Source organism: Trachypithecus francoisi, unplaced genomic scaffold (assembly GCF_009764315.1).
Source record: "Trachypithecus francoisi isolate TF-2019V2 unplaced genomic scaffold, Tfra_2.0 Lachesis_group2, whole genome shotgun sequence".
Classification (NCBI taxonomy): Eukaryota; Metazoa; Chordata; class Mammalia; order Primates; family Cercopithecidae; genus Trachypithecus; species Trachypithecus francoisi.
Genome location: NW_022681465.1, coordinates 123,030,476 through 123,049,371, shown reverse-complemented (window position 1 = coordinate 123,049,371; position 18,896 = coordinate 123,030,476). Strand labels below are relative to the sequence as shown.

Sequence of the window (18,896 nt, the reverse complement as noted above, 5' to 3'; positions counted from 1 at the left end):
AGCTTGGTGTGACGGCACATGCCTGTAGTCCCAACTACTCAGGAGGCTGAGGCAGGAGAATGACGTGAACCCGGGAGGCAGAACCGAGATCACACCACTGCACTCCAGCCTGGGCGGCAGAGCAAGACTCCATCTCAAAAAATAATAATAATAATAATCTCAAATGGGTTATTGAGCTACACAAAAAAACTGAAATTATAGAAGTTCTGAAAGTGTAAGAAAGAAACTGTTCAAAACTTTGAGGTAGGCAAAGATTTCTTAGGACATAAAAAGCACAAACTATAAATGAAAAAAACCAGTAAATTGGGCTTTATCATAATCAAAAACTTATGATCTTTGGAAGACACCACTTAGAAAATGAAAAGCAAGCCACAGACTTAGAGAAAATCATGCAGTCCACATACCTGACAAAGGATTCATAGCTCAAATATATTAAGATTTCTTACAACTCAATAATAAGACAACCCAATTTTTATTTTTATTTATTTATTTGTTTATTTTAAGACAGAGTTTTGCCCTTGTTGCCTAGGCTGCGATCTTGGCTCACTGCAATCTCCACCTCCCGGATTCAAGCGATTCTCCTGTCTCAGCCTCCTGAGTAGCTGGGATTACAGGTATATGCCACCACGCCCGGCTAATTTTTGTATTTTTAGTAGAGGTGGGGTTTTATCATATTGGTCAGGCTGGTCTCGAACTCCTGACCTCAGGTGATCCACCCACCTCAGCCTCCCAAAGTGTTGGGATTATAGGCGTGAGTCACTGTGCCTGGCCAACAACCCGATTTTTAAGGGGCTGGAGGTTCTAACAGACACTTCACCAAAGAAGATGGTCATAAATGTATGACGAGTTTCTCAACAAGAAAATGCAAATTAGGCCAGGCTCAGTGGCTTACACCTGTAATGCTCACACTTTGGGAAGCTGAGGCAGGAAGATTTCTTGAGGCCAGGAGTTCAAGATCAGCCTGGGAAACAAAATAAAACTCCATCTCTGCAAAAGATTTACAAAATTAGCCAGGCATGGTGGCACGTGCCTGTAGTACTAGCTACTTGGGAGGCTGAGGTGGGAGAATCAACCACCTGAGCCCAAGAGTTCGAGGCGACAGTGAGCTATGATCACACCATGGCACTCCAGCCTCAGCCTTGGCGACAGAGCAAGACCCTGTCTCTAAAAACAAAGAAAAAAAAAGAAAATGCACATTAAAACCCAACAAGATGCAAGTACACACCCAGTAGAGTGACTAACTATAAAGACGAACGACACCAAGTGTAGTGAGGAACTAGAACTCTTAGAACATTGCTCAGGGGAAACATAAAATGGCAAAATCACTTTGGAGCAGCCATTTGTCCGTGTTTTTGTTGTTGTTGTTGCTGTTGTTTTTTAGACAGAATCTCACTCTGTCGTCCAGGCTGGAGTGCCGTGGTGCTATCTCGGCTCACTGCACCCTCCGCCTCCTGGGTTCAAGCAATTCTCCTGCCTCAGCCTCCTAAGTAGCTGGGATTATAGGCGCCCACCACCACGCCCGGCTGATTTTTGGATTTTTAGTAGAGACGAGGTTTTACCACGTTGGCCAGGATGGTCTTGAACTCCTGCCTTGGCCTCCCAAAGTGCTGGGATTACAGGCATGAGCCACTGCGTCTGGCCCCCCCAAAATTTTTTTTAATGTATCCTCAATCATCAAAAGGATTGGAAGCCCTCCCTTGGATGTACTTAAAGGCAGGTGAACAGAGGCAGAGTGGCTTCTGGGTGGGTAACCAAAGTGCTTTGTCATCACAGGAGGTATGAGGAGACCAGTGAAAATGAGGCAGTAGCTGAGGAAGAGGAGGAGGAGGTGGAAGAGGAGGAGGAAGAAGAGGATGTTTTCACTGAGAAAGCCTCACCTGATATGGACGGGTACCCAGCATTAAAGGTAGGAAGGGCTGGGGGGATGGAAGGGCTGCTGTGGAGGAAGAGCCTTCAATTCTTGTGCTGAAGCAGTCAGAAAAGACGCAGAGCTAAGTCTTGGCCTCCAGCATCAGGGCACAAGCCCTCACAATGGAGTCACCTTTGGGTCATTCTGGTGATGGTAAACCAGGAGAGACCAACTCACCCATCTCTTTTCTTCTGCCTTCTGCATTTTCCCTGACTTCTCTGGAAAGAATTCAAGCCTTACAGTCAGATGGGTTTGGGTTCGAATTCTGGCTCTGATACTCCCTTGTGTAGTCTTAGGCAGATGACTTCATCCCTCTCAAGCCTCCATTTTCTCATCTCTAAAATGGGCACAATAATACCAACCTTGCAGATAGGCTCTCAAAATGTATGTCTTTATGTGGGTCTGCCCACAGTGCGATAGGAAAAAGGCCAGACTCCCTTTGCTGCCTGCTCCCCTGCTGCACTAGGGTCACATGTTATAGCAGGATTCACTCTCCATAGACAGCTGGCTCCAGGACTCCTGGAGCTAGAGCACCTGCCGTGTTTGAGCGAGGCTGCAGCTGGAGTACCGCACAGAGGTGCCTGGCCACGGCGGGTGCAGTGGGATCTGGGCCCCAGTTCTAACTCCTCCACACCAAGGGGGCATCATTTTGCAATTTCTCCAGCCAGAGGGGATGCCCTTTCTTAAAATTGTATAAAGGCAGTATTTAGGCTGACAAAGGTCCTGCATATAGGTGTTTTTGTTTGTTTATGTTTTCCTGATGACTACTGTGCACGGGCAGTAAAAAACCTGATGGGTTGGTTTTAAAAACAAGACTAGCTGGTTGCCTTCAGAATTCAATGAAAGCAACTGTAGTACTTTGCCAGGGCTGTGGAAGCCTTGGGTGTGGTTTTTCAAAATGCACTTGGTTTATAGGTTTTGAGAGTGTGACGTCCAGGACGTTGGACATCACACTTTCAAAACTTTGAGACACCTCTGCTGCTAATGTGAGTTTGTTTGGAGGCTGAATGTGCTCCCACCAGCCCCCAACCTCACGTGCCACAGAGGGGTGGGGGTCGTTGCACCCAGCCTTGGGTACTGTCCTGACTTCACCAGGCTGAGCTCATCTAGCAGGGCTAATGCCAAGGAAACCCTGGTGTGTCTGTGGGGAAAGGTGAGGTGACAGGAGGGAGGAGGAGCAGCTGAGCGGTCTCTGGTAGGTGGCTGAGACTCTGTGAACATTAGTGGCTTCAAGGTGTGACTTCTTCCTCAGGTGGACAAAGAGACCAATACGGAGACCCCGGCCCCATCCCCCACAGTGGTGCGACCCAAGGACCGGAGGGTGGGCACTCCGTCCCCGGGGCCATTTCTTCGAGGGAGCACCATCATCCGCTCTAAGACCTTCTCCCCGGGACCCCAGAGCCAGTACGTTTGCCGGGTAAGTGAGCGTGCAGACCCCTTCTGCTCCCCTCAGAGTAGCCGAGAGCCTCACACAGGGCTGGGTGCAAATCCCGTTATTCTCATGTTATTGGGTGACTTCAGGCATGTTAACACCTCAGAGCCTCAGTTTCCTCAGGTGGAGTTCACGGGCCTACTTCATAGGATTGTTTTAGACAAGCAATAGAAAAGGCTTGGTAGTTAGTACTTGGTCAATGTTATTATAATTCCAACCAACTCACTTCTTCCGTGTTCACACTCTGCCCTGCCCTCCTGCAACCACTTGCTGAGATCAGAGGGGGACCCCTCAGTGTCCCCGAGACACACAGGCGTTTCTTTCCCACCTCCGGGGCAATTCTAGGGTGCAGCCTGAGGCTGCCAAATTACAGCAGATCTTATTATTTGGCTTCTAGTTTGTTTTATTTTTTAAATTGAACCTGCTGCTAACATTTAAAACTTTAAAAAGGTGGCCAGATGCAGTGGCTCACACCTGTAAGCCCAACACTTTGGGAGGTTGAGGCAGGAGGGTCACTTGAGGCCAGGAGTTTAAAACCAGCCTCATCTACATAGTGAGACCCTGCCTCCACCTAAGAAAAAATTAAAAATTAGCTGGGCATGGTGGCATGCACTTGTAGTCCTAGCTAGTGGGGAGACTGAGGCAGAAGAATTTCTTGAGCCCGGGAGGCCAGTGCTGCCCTGAGCCATGTTTGCACCACAGCACTCCAGCCTGGGCAACAGAGTAAGACCTGTCTTTAAAAAAAATTATTTTTAACCTAAAGGGCGATGAAAAATAAAGCCGGGCGCAGTGGCTCGTGCCTGTAATCCCAGCACTTTGGGAGGCTGAGGTGGGCAGATCACTTGAGGCCAGGAGTTCAATAACAGCCTGGCCCACATGTTGAAACCCTGTCTCTACTAAAAATACAAAAAATTAGCCGGGCATGGTGGCGCATGCCTGTAATCCCAGCTACTTGGGAGGCTGAGGCAGGAGAATCCTTGAACCCGGGAGACGGAGGTTGCAGTGAACCGAGATCGCACCATTGCACTCCAGCCTGGGCCACAAGAGCGAAACTTCGCCTCAAACAAATAAAATAAATACAATAAAATAGGAAGAGTTTGACATAAAATTCCAGTTCTTCTTGAAAAAAAGAGACTGTATGTCACCACAGACCACACACAATTGGCAGCAATTGGCTGGCACCAAGGTGGGGGCAGCTGTCCTTAGTTGATGGAGATGGGGAGCTTTCCAGTCCACTCTAGCCTCTACCTGGCCCTCTTTACCTGTTACATTTGCCCACCAGCTCCTGTATACCCAGAGGAATGTACAAGCCCTGCCGTGATCTTTGTTCCTTCATACCCTCACTTTCCTTGCTTTCCAGTCCCCCTAACCCTTCCCCTGCCTAGGCCAGCCCACCTTCCTTCATTCTACCATTCTACCCTGCATGGGGGGTCTGAGTGTTTACTGAGTCTGAGGGGTCATGCTTTTGCTGGGGCTACAGAACCAGCCCTTGCTCCTGACCTTCCATGGGGCAGCACAGGTAAGACATGTGCCTACCTTACCTGAGTCCTGAGTTCCAGTGATATCAGTATCCTTCCTTCCCCCACCATATAGAACCACTGAATAATAACTAGGCCCTCAACAGAACCTTCCTGCCTAATCCAAAAAGTTGTCACAGAAGGGGAGGCCTGTGGAGTCCACACTTGGTTCTCTGTCTGCCACTTATGTGACTATTGTTATGGAGGGAAGGGAAGAGGAAGCGAGGGGTCTCATTATCTGAGTATTCAGTGTTCAAGGCCTACAAGTATATAAGATTGATTAGAGAAGCTCATTTCTTTATAATGTGAAAATTTTACTAATTGATTGGCTGCTTGTCAAACGAGTCTTCATGGAAACATTCCCTGCAGTCCCTCCCAGGAGCAACTTAAACCTCTCCCTTCTGTGGTAGAGCTCTAGCTAATTGTTTGAACTTGTAAGCAGCTGAAAAGAGAATGCAGGTAACAATGCATGTTGGCTTCGTATCTTGCACAAGGTGCCGGATTTCCTGAAGTCACTGAATGTGATGTTGGGCTTCCTAAATCATAGGTAGAAGATGCTGCAATGAAGCTGGCTCACAACTGCAGGAGAGAAAAATCCAATCGGTGCTTCTCTACTAAAAATACAAAATTAGTCAGGTGTGGTGGCTCATCGCATGCCTGTAATCCCAGCTAGTTGGGAGATTGAGGCAGGAGAATCACTGGAACCTGGGAGGCGGAGGTTGCAGTGAGCCAAGATCGGGCCATCGCACTCCAGCCTGGGCAACAAGAGCAAAACTCTGTCTCAAAAAGAAAACATGAATAATTTGAATGGTTTAGAAAAGCCCTTAAGAAAATGGATAACCCTCTGCATTTTTTTTTTTGGGCGGGGGGGAAATGACTACCATTATGAACGTGCAGTAGAAATCAAACACAAAGAGGAGAATGTCACTCATTAGAAAAATCTCACCAAAAAATATGAGTGTTTCACTCGTTCTTTTTCATCAGGATTAGAATGTGGTTGTAATTTTGTGAAATGGGAAATATAAAATAGAATAACTTTGGTGAAATGTTTATCTTTTCCACCTATAGACTCAACCTCAAACATTTTTCCCCAGTGTTTTCTGTAAAATTCTGGTTCCCTGTTTAAATGGATTTACTTTTAAGTGACCCTTTTCTAGGATTGGCATCTTCAAATAACAAAAAACACCTGTCCTAGTTAAATAAACATCTGTAACACACCAAGCACTATGCTTCCACTTCCCATATTTTATTATTTGTACCGTTTCTAACCCTGCAAGAGCACAAATTAAGAGATTCCCAGTCAATGGAGATCACACACCACAGGTAGAAAGGGCCTTTTTTTTTTTTTTTTTTTTTTTTTTTAGCAAAGTCATATATTTTTCCTTCTTTGCTTTTTAGCTGGCCCACTTCAGCTTAAGCTTATGTCTTTTTTTATAAAACTTTTTTATAAAACTTACTGAAGGCTTACTGTAGCCAAGAGTACAACATCATGAAGATTTTCTATCATTTCCTCTAAAACTCTGCAGGCATGAAGACTGTCTGCTGAGGTATAGCAGGGAACAATTTAACCCTTTGTTTTGCAGCCACAAGATGAGCATTACCAAATTCCCAACAGAGACATGCTGGGGCTGTGCTATGCCTCCACCCTGCCCCCTCCACAGCCAGCTCCACGTGTCTCAGTCTGTAACTGATAGCATTCTACTTCCTGCCTATACAGGTCAGGGTTTTTCATTGCAAGCAATGGAAATGGACAGTGAGCAGTATATGCAGGAAAATTTGGGGGAAAGTAAATTGAGGAGCTCACACACTCATGATAAGGCTGTAGAACCAGCCTCAGAAATCAGGACCTAGAAAGGCCAGACCACAGCCAAAATCACACCACAAAGCCAATCAGGTGACACCTTCACCCATGCTGCCACAAAACCTGGTCCCAGCCAGCCCCATTGCTGCCCCTGGCATTCAATATTTATGCCTCCACCAGTTTCCTGTCCCAGCTGGCATGGAAGCTCTGGTGACTGCTGCCACTGCCACTACTTACCATTAATGGCTTTTCCCTGAGATAACAACAAACCTGGCACATCTGTAGAATGAAGGAGAGAAAGAGTGGCCTGTTTCAATTCAAGAGGCATAGTAACAGACTTGGATGCAAGTCACCAGGTTGTGATTCAAGGCCTGGAGCATTTGCATCCAACTGACAGAGGCTAGTCCTGTGCCTGCCTCTAGCTGCAAGGGAGGCAGTAAAAGCAAGGTTCTGCTACTTTCAGCTTCATCATTGAGGGGTGGGCTTTGTTTTCCACCAAGTCATAAGATGGGGTTTTCCCACCCACAGGATGGGATTTCAAATGCTAAACAGCAACACTTCGAGCCCCTGCAGCCAAAAAACATATTTTCTGTGTCATCTAATCTTATAGCCCTGCAAGGTGAGTTGTGTGAACACCATTTTATGGACACAGAAGCTAAGACTCAGAAACTCAAAGCACTGTGCTCTAGGTCACACAGCTACTAAGTGCAAAGCTGGGAGTCCACCTCCAAAGCCTGCAGCCTCTCTGTTGCTCAGAGCCACCTCCTGAGGGGCTTCCTCTGGCCTTCTTGGGTCTGATTGTGAGTAGCCCCTTCTGCTGGCCTCTGCACAAAAGGCGTCCCCTGCTGAGTGGCTCCCTTGTTTGGTCTTCATCTTTGCCTATGTCACTGGGTTAGTTTCACTGTCTTGAGTTCCCCCACTGAACTTGAAGTCCAGGGACCATGAATTACCCTTCCTACAGCTCTCCTCAGCCCCCGTGTCTTCATCTGAAGTGCTGCCACATTTTTGCGTTGATCGACTTTGACCAAATGGACACAGCCCGTCCTAAATTCTCATTCCTGAACTAGTTTCCTGTGACTCTAAATGATTTCACTACTCTCTGCATCAGTATGCATTGAAGTATCTTTATATTAGAGAAAGCTAAATTCAAGGACTTAATGTAGCTTCTGTCTCTCTTTTATATAATATAGTCTTTAACACATAAACAACTACAACTTAAGGATCAATTATCCCGATACCCATTTCTGGTCGGTAGGACACATATCCTTCAAGTGCCACCACTGGATTAAAACAATGTAGAATAGGCCGGGCGCGGTGGCTCAAGCCTGTAATCCCAGCACTTTGGGAGGCCGAGACGGGCGGATCACAAGGTCAGGAGATCGAGACCATCCTGGCTAAAATGGTGAAACCCCGTCTCTACTAAAAAATACAAAAAGCTAGCCGGGCGAGGTGGTGGGCGCCTGTAGTCCCAGCTACTCGGGAGGCTGAGGCAGGAGAATGGCGTAAACCCGGGAGGCGGAGCTTGCAGTGAGCTGAGATCCGGCCACTGCACTCCAGCCTGGGTGACAGAGCGAGACTCCGTCTCAAAAAAAAAAAAAAAAAAAACCATGTAGAATAAAAGGCTGGGCACAGTGACTCACACCTGTAATCCCAGGATATTGAGAGGCTTAAGTGGGAGGATCACTTGAGCCCAGGAGTTTGAAACCAACCTGGGCAACATGGTGAAACCTTGTCTCTACAAAAAATACAAAAATTATCCGGGCACAGTGGCGTGTGCCTTTAGTCCCAGCTACTTGAGAGGCTGAGGTGGGAGAATCACTTGAGCCCGAGAAGTCAAGGCTGCAGTGAGACGAGATAGTGCCACTGCATTCCAGCCTGGGCGACAGGAGTGAGGCCCTGTCTCAAAACAAAAACAAAAAAAAAGAAAAAAAGAAAAGAAAAAACCCCCTTCTGGTACCCATGCAACCAGTTTACATGAATCTACCCCAGTTGTCAAGATGGCACACCCTTCCACCTACACATTAGTTTCATCTCTGAGCCCTAACTGCAGGCTGGAGCCAGGAGAGCTGGTGGCCTTGGAACCAAACAGACTGGGCCTTGAACTCTGGTTTTGATGCTCCCCAGCTATTCAACTTTACAAGCTTCGTAATCTCTCTGGGCCTCAGTTCCTATCACGTTAGAATTGTTTGAGGATTAAATGAAACTGTCACTAAAGCACCTGGCATGCAGAAGGTGCTCTATCCATGTGGCAGTCATTATTTTTACTATTCAGCGTCTGGTTCTGGTTGAGGCCCTGCCTAGCCCAGTGGCTATTTCATCAGTCTGTCCCTGGAGTTGCTGTGTTTGTCAGCTTAGCAGGACTATTAATATGATTATCACAAGTAATTATCAATAACCACAGAAACAGCTTCTCAAGAGACCTGCAGCAGTGAACTGACAGCTGCTAGGCACACAAGCACAATAGCATCGGTCTCTGGCAACCCCACTGACTTTGGAAATAGGACTCAGAAAGAACTCCCCACCCTGCTCCCACCTCCCAGGGGTGCTGTCATCCTACCCACCCTCTCTTGTGCTCCTAGGGGGGCGGGACACACTCAATACAGAAGCTTCCCATCCTGACTGTAGGCCTGATTTCCGGTCTCAGATGGGGACTACTAGCCCTCTGGGGGGAGTATAGATAACTCAGTGATTGAGGGGATGCCCACGGGAAAGTTACGATCTGCCCCATTATCTCTAAGGATATGGTCCCTGAGGCTTTGCCTTTAAGCTGCCCTTTTCTTTTGTAAATATCAATCTTGACAGTGGCTCCATTTGAGTCAGTAAAGGCAGTCTCTAGACACCAGGGAAGAGTTGATGCAAAAATGCCCTTTGTGTAGTAGGTCAAGAGGGCAGTGATACACTGAAGTCACACTGCCTAGTGTCCAGCCCTGCTGTGCGACTGACCAGCTTGCCAACCTTGGGCCAGTTCTGCAGCCCCTAAGCTTCTGTCACCTCATTTGTGAAATGGATTTGCTCCTATCACATGGGGTTGTTGGAAAGGTTCAATGGGATGTTCGTGGCATTTAGCATCGTGCAGATACTAGCATGGAGATGAAGCAATGTGCATCATGCATACTACATGCTCAATGAATGTTCACTTATAAAGAAAGGAAAAGTCAGAATGAAACCTGGAACAGGAAAGTCTGGGTGTTTGTGGAAGGACAGGAAGGACTGTGCTGAGCGGAGGAACCTGACCTCCCTCTGGGCTTCAGTGCACCTTCCGGAATGCACTCTGACCCTGTTTAACATTCCGTGACTTTTCTCTTGCAGCTGAATCGGAGTGATAGTGACAGCTCCACTCTGTCCAAAAAGCCACCTTTTGTTCGAAACTCCCTGGAGCGACGCAGCGTCCGGATGAAGCGGGTAAGAGTCACCTCGAAGCTATTTTTCTGCTCCTCCCCCATTGCCCCAAGCCCTGTGTCCTGCACACACATCTCCTGATGTCTGGCCATTTCTCCTCAGCCACTGGCTTGAAAAATGTTGCTCTCGCAAGCATGGTGGTATTTGCGAACAGATATTTGTGAGCTATGAGGCCTGTGTAGCCACTGGGGAAGGTGCCAAAGGTAAATGTATTTGTCTTATTATGACAAATAGGTTAGAAGAGGAGTGTGTACACTTGGCCTTGCCTTCCTAGATAGAAATCAAAGTCAGTAAGAACTGACCAACCCAGCTGGGCGCAGTGGCTCACACCTGTAATCCCAACAGTCTGGGAGGCCGAGGTGGGAAGATCGATCACCTAAGGTCAGAGGTTCAAGACTAGTCTGACCAACATGGTGAAACCCCATCTCTACTAAAAATACAAAAATTAGCTGTGTGTGGTGGCACGCACCTGTAGTCCCAGGCTGTACTTGGGAGGCTGAGGCAGGAGAATCGCTTAAACTCAGGAGGCGGAGGTTGCAGTGAGCCGAGATTGCACCACTGCACTCCAGCCTGGACAACAGAGTGAGACTCTGTCTCAAAGAAAAAAAAAGAACTAACCAACCCAACATGTCACAGTCATCAGTCAGAGAGCATCATCTGACAGGAGCCTGCCTCATGCAAGACTCTGCTCAGTGTGTCTGTCATCCAGGTCCCGGTGACCCTCCTGCTGACAGAGAAGCTGGGTGCCTCTGAACACCAGCCTGAAGCAGGGAAGCCCACAGGGAAAAGGCTGCAGATTTGCCCTGCAGAAGCCTCCTGGCTTTTCCTAGTGGAGACTGAGTTGAGCGATCCAGATGGGGTGGGCGTAGGCAAAGGAGCGACCCCTGATTTGTGTTTGACCACTAAGGGCTGCAGCAGATGCAGGGGGCCCTCCCTACTTTGGGCTTTCAACACAAGTTTAAAGCTGTTCTGTCTAATGAGTTTGCAGAACTGGAAGAAACCAGGAGCCAGAATGTCAGAAAGAAAAAAAGAAGAAAGCAAAGCAAAAGAGAGCATGGAGGGAAAAGATAGTGCCAACAGCCCCCAGTAGGGGCAGGCACCCCCCTCTCCTGCACTGCTTGCTGACAGCCAGAATCTGGTCCTTTGCCTGACATTCTACACCCTAACAAGTCTGAGGGGGAACTGAAGAGACAAGAGAGAGACAGCAACGCAGGAGAGACTACACAGGGAAGGGAGAGTGTGTGGGTGTGGGAGAAAGTGGACGTGGCCTCAGGTGACAGAGACAACCAACTGCCCACTCTGGGTCCCCCACCCCAACCCCCTCTTCTGTAGCTGACTTGTACTGCAGTCTCTGGAGCACCAAAAGTTACCTGAGGAGCTTGGTGACAATGCAGATTGCAAGGCCACACTTCTGACCATTTAATTCAGGCAGCTGGCATGGGCCCTGAAAACTGCATTTTAACAAAGCTCCTCAGGAGCTTCTGGAGCAGATGTTCATGATCCACCCCTGCAGAAATGCCACTGATCTGCTACTTGCTCCCCCTGCATTTCCCACAGCTCCTTTTTAAGGCAGGCCCCACAGAAGCAGGCCCCCTTCATCCCCCCCTGTTCCCCTTAACCAAGAGGATGACTTACTAAGGGAGCCCCTGATGGTAGGTCTGAGCCCACATTTCCCTCGGGTTGGGAGAGTCCAGAGGCTGGGCCTGGGCCCTTGGGCACTGCTCCTTGCTTCCATGCACTGCCTGAGCTATGTTCTCTCTACTACAGCCTGCCCAGCTTCTGAGACTAGACATGGGTCAGACGAAGCAAAAGAATCTTTATTTGTTGCTCTGAGTGCTTGAGCCATGTAGATCACTCAGCTGAATTTCCTTGATCCTGCTCGTTTTTAAGCACAGAGCAGACCACGTTCAACCTAGAAGAGCGTTCTAGAAATTCTTCCTAGAGCTGTCTTATGTTCCTAATAGTATGCTTGCCAGCCTTGCAAAATGAGACTAGGTTTTATGGTAATACTTCTTATGCTGTGTCTGAGATCTCTTTATTGGTCATTGTATTTGTTTTCTATTGCTACATAACAAATCACCACAAACTTTAGCAGCCTAAAATAATACAAACGCCTTACCTCACAGTTTCCACAGGTCAGGAGTTCAAGCACAGGTTAGCTGAGCCCTCTACCCAGGGTTTTAGCAGGCTGAAACCTCTAAGTGTTAAATGGCCACATCCTCATCTGGAGGCGTGACTAAGGAAACATCTGCATCCAGGCACTGCCTCCAGTTGTTGGCAGAATTTATTGCCTTGTAGTTTCTTACTAGCTGTCAGCTGGGGGGTTGGGGGAGCATTTTCAGCTCCTAGAGGTCACTCTCAGGTTTTTGCCCTGTGGCCGTCTCTACAACATGCTTTATTTACTTCTTCAAGGCCAGCAGAAGAGCCCAGCCAGGAAAAGCCCAGGCCATCTTTTAGGGGCTTGCCTGATTAAGTCAGGACCACCTGGAATAATCTTCCTTTTGATTAACTCAAAGGCAACTGATTAGTGGGAGTGATAGTTCATATTCATAGGCCGCATTGGAATTGAAGGAGAGGAGATTATACAGGGCATGTATATTAGGAATGGGATTTGAGAAACCATTTTAGAATTCTGACTCCCATAGTCATGAATTACTGTTTTTTAATCATTAGTGATTTGTGATGGGAGGAGAGTTAATGGTCGAATTAATCAGGGTCTTTTACGTATAGATAACTGAAGAAACTAACTCAAATACAGCTTAAAAATGAAAGAGGGAATTTATTGTCTAATTTAATGAAAACATCCAGGATATTGGACTGCCTTCAGGCATGGCTTGATCCAAAGTTTGAAATGATGTCATCAGGCCTGAGCCCCCTTCTCATGGCGTTGCTCCCTCTGTACAGCTTAATTCTCAAACAGGTCACCCCACAAGTAAAGACGATCATGGTTAGTCCCAGATTTATATCTTAAAGGCTTAGCAACATCGGTGTAAAGACACTGCCTCTTTTCCAAGTAGTTCAGCAAAGTGCCAGAATGGAGTATTAATGGTTGGGCTTTGATAACATACTCACCTCTGAATCTGTCACTGAGATTCAGATTGGCCAGGTTCAGGTCACATTCCTATCCTTGATGCCCCACACAGACCAGATGGATTGAGTGCAGAGGAGGAGATCTCCAAGGGAAGGTGAGGGCGTTGTTACTCTAAGGCTGGGGAAACACATGCTGGACAAGCAGAAACAATAGGAGCCCATTACAGGAACACAAAATCAAGAAGACATGACTTCTGCCCTCAAGCGGGAACAGACCTGTATTGGGGAAACAACGTCAGAACAGTACAGTGACAGGAATCAATAACTGAGGACGTACATATGGAGGGTGCTGAGAGTACTGAAGCTGGCACAGTGTATAGAGAGGGCGGGTGGGGACTGCAGCCAGCTCCCTGGAGTGGAACTTCAATTCCACCACACATGCCCTGTGAGACTTAACCTCTGCAAGACTCCTCGGTGCAGATGATAACCCTCAGGACCTCCTAGGTTTGTGAAAATGGAACGAGGTTATGGAAATGAAGTGCTTAGTACCATTCTTGGGACATAATAAATGCCCAGTAAACATGAGCTGAACGGGAGAATTCACAACAGGCTTCCCAGGGAAGGGGAAGCCCCATTCGGAGGGAGTGGATGCCTACAGATAAACAAAGACAGGGTATTTGAGGGTCAGAGGAAGGGGCTGGGTGGGCTCACTGGGCAGAGCTCTAATAACAAGAGAAGCCATCCCCACCCCCACAGCCTTCCTCGGTCAAGTCCCTGCGCTCCGAGCGTCTGATCCGCACCTCGCTGGACCTGGAGTTAGACCTGCAGGCGACAAGAACCTGGCACAGCCAACTGACCCAGGAGATCTCGGTGCTGAAGGAGCTCAAGGAGCAGCTGGAACAAGCTAAGAGCCACGGGGAGAAGGAGCTGCCGCAGTGGTTGCGTGAGGACGAGCGTTTCCGCCTGCTGCTGAGGATGCTGGAGAAGCGGGTGAGTGCAGCCTCGAAGGCAGGGGAGCCCTGCGCTCTGCCCCAAAGAGTCAGGGGCCACTGCCCCAGGGAAGAGAGGCCAGAGCTCATGATGCATCCTACAATTCCCACCACAGCTTCCACTGAGGGGGTTCCACCCATCCCTTGTTCCCATCAGCAGAGGGATCCAGGAATCCCTTTGCCTACTTAATGTTATGAACCTTTCACCTGGCTGAAAGACCCATTTACTGCATTTGTTGATGTGTTTTTGTATGCAAGCCCTTACTGTTCACACATGTACTCATCATGCAGCTCTTCATGAAATACATTGGGGACCCAATCTATGCCACAGCACACACTTTAACAGAGTAACAATAGGACACTGACCTGCCTCGGTGCCTGCCCAGGAAATCCCACAGGGCAGCCCTTGCCAAAGGAGGAGAAGGGCTGGTCACACCAGGGCCTTCTGCTAACAAGGGTGCCCTGGAGTACAAGTCTGCTGGCACCTCTGCCCTGCTATAATAAGTTTAAGGGATTTAGGGGTTGATCAAGGAGAAAAATATAACCTCCAAATGGTGTTAGCACACAAGTTTTATATTGGCTGTGCTTTTTTTTTTTTTTTTTTTTGGAAGACACGTTTTCTCTGTGTCACCCAGGCTGGAGAGTGGTGGCATGATGGCTCACTACAACCTCTACCTCCCAGGCTCTATCAATCCTCCCACCTTAGCCTCCTGAGTAACTGGGATGACAGGTGCATACCAATATGCCTGGCTAATTTTTGTATTTTCTGTAGAGATGGGATTTCACCATGTTGCCCAGGCTGGTCTCAAACTCCTGGGCTCAATCAACCCACCTCGGCCTCCCAAAGTGCTGGGATTACAGGCGTGAGCCGGTGTGCCTGGCTTGCGCTGCACTTTGACAGGTTTGCATGCCGGGGAAGCCCCTCACAGCATGAGACCTTCCAAAGGTGCTGGGGGCTACTGCCCAGTGTGGAGGAAGGCAAGGGAACCCCCAGGGGAGAGCTGGGGAAGAGGGGCCATCTAGGTTAGGTAGCTCTGCAGCACGATGGGGAGTCTCTGGGTCAGGGAACTCCAAAGCACAGCAGCAGCTTGGGGTCTCTTACAGGCCCAGGCTTTATCTGTGGCTAGCAAATGTTGGGTACAATTTCACAGGGTATGCAAAACTGGAAGATTGTATATTTAAAAGTTGCTTATTTGAGCTATATGTAAAACAACTGGAAGGGTAAAAATTTGAGTTTGGCACCAGCAGGCTTTTAAGGTCCCAACAGGTCCCAGACTGCCATGAAGAAACAAACAATATAGGGCCAATATCCAAGGGCCATTCTCTACTCCTTTATGAAAAATAACACCTGCCACTCTGTGATCACCACCCACGGCAAGAAAGACCTTTGCTAGTTCTCTCTGCACACAGCCAGACTCGCTGAGAGTACCTTATAGAGGGTGCCTACCTAAACTGTCAGGACCATCAGCTGAAATCTCAGTGCTCAGGGCAGGTGGTGATGCCCTACGGCAGGAAGATGATGCTGGACTTCTTAGGCCTGGACTGATGTGGGAGCTTCAGACTGACTCTGGCAGCTCTGAAGTTCCAGAAAAGTTTATTTCTTTCTTATTTATACCCTGTTTACTTATAAACAGGATTATAACAAGAGCATTGAGGGGAAAATAGAAAATTGGAAGGCTTGAAGGAGGAGAGGAAATAAATATATCCCAAACCTAAAGTAACCTAATAATAGTTAGGTATTATATTTATCTTTGAGCTTCCTGGTAGCCAGGGCAAAAAGAGATCAGAAAACAAGTGCCTATGTGCCCCACCTTAACACTTGATCTTAGTCAAAAGACTGAGAAGTAATACATGCCCTGACTTAAGAAAAACAAACTGAGAAAACTTGACCTTTCGAATAGTAAAAAAAAAAAAAAAGTAACATCTATGACTTCTAACAAAGAACCATTGAAATGATGGCTTTATTTACCAAAATTCTGTCTTTGTGCAATGTTTTCAAGTATATGGTACATGGATATTTTAGGGCTATCTGTGGTTTGTTCTCAAAAGTGTTTACATACATTTACATTAGGAGGAAGGGGCATAGTGTTATACCCAAGCCTCTTAAGAACTACTGCATGGCTTGGGACTGGGTTTCCACCACTTCTTAGTTGTCTGACATTAAAGAAATTTCTTACTATGCTGGAGCCTCAGTTCCCTGGGTGAAATAGAGGTAATAACGTCTACCTTCCTGGGTGGCCTGAGGATTAGAGGTAGTGCACATTTCACCAAGCAGCCCTCATCTCCTCAATTCCTCAGATCCACACAGGTATTCTGTTTCCTGGCCCCAAAAATCTAGTCACTCAAACAGATGATTTGAGCCCTTCCCATTATGGTTCTGAAAGAAGTGGATCCCACGGGGAGCAGGAGTGAGGGTGCCGTCCCTGCAGGAGCCCCCTCTGTTGTGATAGGGAGTTCTCCTTGTCCCTTTCTGGAGGCCCCTCCACTGACTCAGGGCCCTGCTTGCTTTGCCCAGCAGATGGACCAAGCAGAGCACAAGGGTGAGCTTCAGACAGACAAGATGATGAGGGCAGCTGCCAAGGATGTGCACAGGCTCCGAGGCCAGAGCTGTAAGGAACCCCCAGAAGTGCAGTCTTTCAGGTAAGCAGAGGGCCCCAACAGCCCCCTCTCCCTTTCTCAGCCAACCCACGGCCTTAGTCTTCTGTCTGTGGTCTTACTGCTCCCATCCCTTGCTCACAGAGCACTGGCTTTCTCTGTAACAGATGTTCATCCTCCGCCAAGCCATCCCTGGCGATCCATGAGCTCTGCAGCACTCTTCCCCCAGCTGTCTTTATCGGTCCCCACACAACTCAAGCTAATTTGTTAGATCCTCTTGTTTAATGAATGAGCCACCTGCTCCAGCCTTTCCTCGTAGTGTTTTCATCACTGGTAATTGTGGAGGGTTGGCTGAATGATAAATAAGCCTGTGGGTAATGGATGCTCGCTGGGCCTCCCTGGCTCTGCCTGCCATCTGCTAGGATCCCAGGGAGGTGCTTTCTTGCCATGCTGGACCCGGATGTATTCTTGGAGAGTCCTGAATGCCATTTGGCCTGGGCCTTCCATCCACGGAGGCCCTAGCATTTAGACTTCTGATGTCCTCTCAGATAAGGTACACGTTTGTGTATGTGCTAAAAAAAAATTCCTTTGTGGAATATAAACATTTAAAATGTACATTTGTACAACTATCTTTGGGCATCTCTTAACTTTTTAACAAATTGAGAATCTGAAACAAACAAACATTGGAAGTGGCCCAAGGATCCTTTTAAACTCTGAGAAGCCTCTGATTTGATTTGAACTAAGGGTCATTGTTCATGCTAATGGTCTTTAAAGCAGTGGTTCTCAACCAGGGGTGATTTCTCCCCTTCCCCCTGGAACATTTGGCAATGAGCATGCATTTTGGGTTGTCGTAACTGGAGGTCAAGGATATGGCCAGCATCTAGAGGGTAGAGGCCAAGGACGTTGCTAAACATTCCACAGTGAAGGTATAGGACAGCCCCCATGACAAAGAATTATCTTGCCCAGAATCTCTGCACAGTAAGGTTGAAAACCCCTGCTCCTGCTCTAAAGGGATGGTCTCTCTTACAGGGAGAAGATGGCATTTTTCACCCGGCCTCGGATGAATATCCCAGCTCTCTCTGCAGATGACGTCTAATCGCCAGAAAAGTATTTCTTTTGTTCCACTGACCAGGCTGTGAACATTGACTGTGGCTAAAGTTATTTATGTGGTGTTATATGAAGGTACTGAGTCACAAGTCCTCTAGTGCTCTTGTTGGTTTGAAGATGAACTGATTTTTTAGTTTGGGTCCTACTGTTGCTATTAAAAACAGAACAAAAACAAAACACACACACACACACGAAAAAAACAGAAACAAAAAAAAAAACCAGCATTAAAATAATAAGATTGTATAGTTTGTATATTTAGGAGTGTATTTTTGGGAAAGAAAATTTAAATGAACTAAAGCAGTATTGAGTTGCTGCTCTTCTTAAAATCGTTTAGATTTTTTTCAGTTTGTACAGCTCCACCTTTTAGAGGTCTTACTGCAATAAGAAGTAATGCCTGGGGGACGGTAATCCTAATAGGACACCCCGCACTTGTCACAGTACAGCTAACTTTTCCTAGTTAACATATTTTGTACAATATTAAAAAAATGCACAGAATCCATTGTGGGGGGGAGGGATTCAGAGGTGCATCCATGGATCTTCTTGAGCTGTGACGTGTTTTTATGTGGCTGCCCAATGTGGAGCGGGCGGTGTGATAGGCTGGGCGGGCTAAGCAGCCCAGTCTATGTGGGTAACAGGCCACGCTGGTCTCAGATGCCCAGTGAAGCCACTAACATGAGTGAGGGGAGGGCTGTGGGGAGCTCCATTAAGTTTTATCTCCATCAATAAAGTGGCCTTTCAAAAAGAATCTTCCTCTTGCTCTCTTTTTCTTTCCTACCCCTCACTTCATCTGTTTCCCTGATTTTTGACTCTCCCCTTTCCAGTCATTTCTTTCCCACCCATCCCCAGTCCTGGAAACATTTATTTTTTTCTTTTGCCCACTGTTTTCATTTGCTCATTAAATTAAAATGACGGCTCAGCTCATTGGGAATCTACATGCCCAAGTTACATTGGGGATATGCTCTCTGTTCTGTCTCCTTCTGTGGAATTCCACCCCACCCAATGAGAGCTGACTTCACCATTTCTTCATATGAGCACCATTCTGTGTCATCCCCAACCCAGGGGTAGTAGGTGCTACAGCTTGTGCTTCATGCTACTCCTGTGGCCCCTCTCCCTACCC

General features: G+C 47.5%; 1 protein-coding gene across 11 annotated transcripts in view; it reads left to right on the top strand.

Moving 5' to 3' along the window:
* Window positions 1–18,524, top strand: part of WWC1 (WW and C2 domain containing 1) — a 179,915-nt gene extending 161,391 nt beyond the window's left edge. For 3 of the 11 annotated variants that reach the window (XM_033180347.1, XM_033180345.1, XM_033180355.1), the window contains 6 exons: window positions 1,774–1,906; window positions 3,162–3,326; window positions 9,969–10,061; window positions 13,827–14,078; window positions 16,593–16,717; window positions 17,702–18,524. In XM_033180347.1, the coding sequence (XP_033036238.1) occupies window positions 1,774–1,906; window positions 3,162–3,326; window positions 9,969–10,061; window positions 13,827–14,078; window positions 16,593–16,717; window positions 17,702–17,768 (835 nt within the window). In that variant the 3' untranslated portion in view covers window positions 17,769–18,524. The remainder of the gene's footprint in view (window positions 1–1,773; window positions 1,907–3,161; window positions 3,327–9,968; window positions 10,062–13,826; window positions 14,079–16,592; window positions 16,718–17,701) is intronic. The other 8 variants (XM_033180352.1, XM_033180350.1, XM_033180351.1 and 5 more) reach the window with 5 other exon arrangements.
* The last annotated feature ends 372 nt before the right edge of the window (window positions 18,525–18,896 follow it).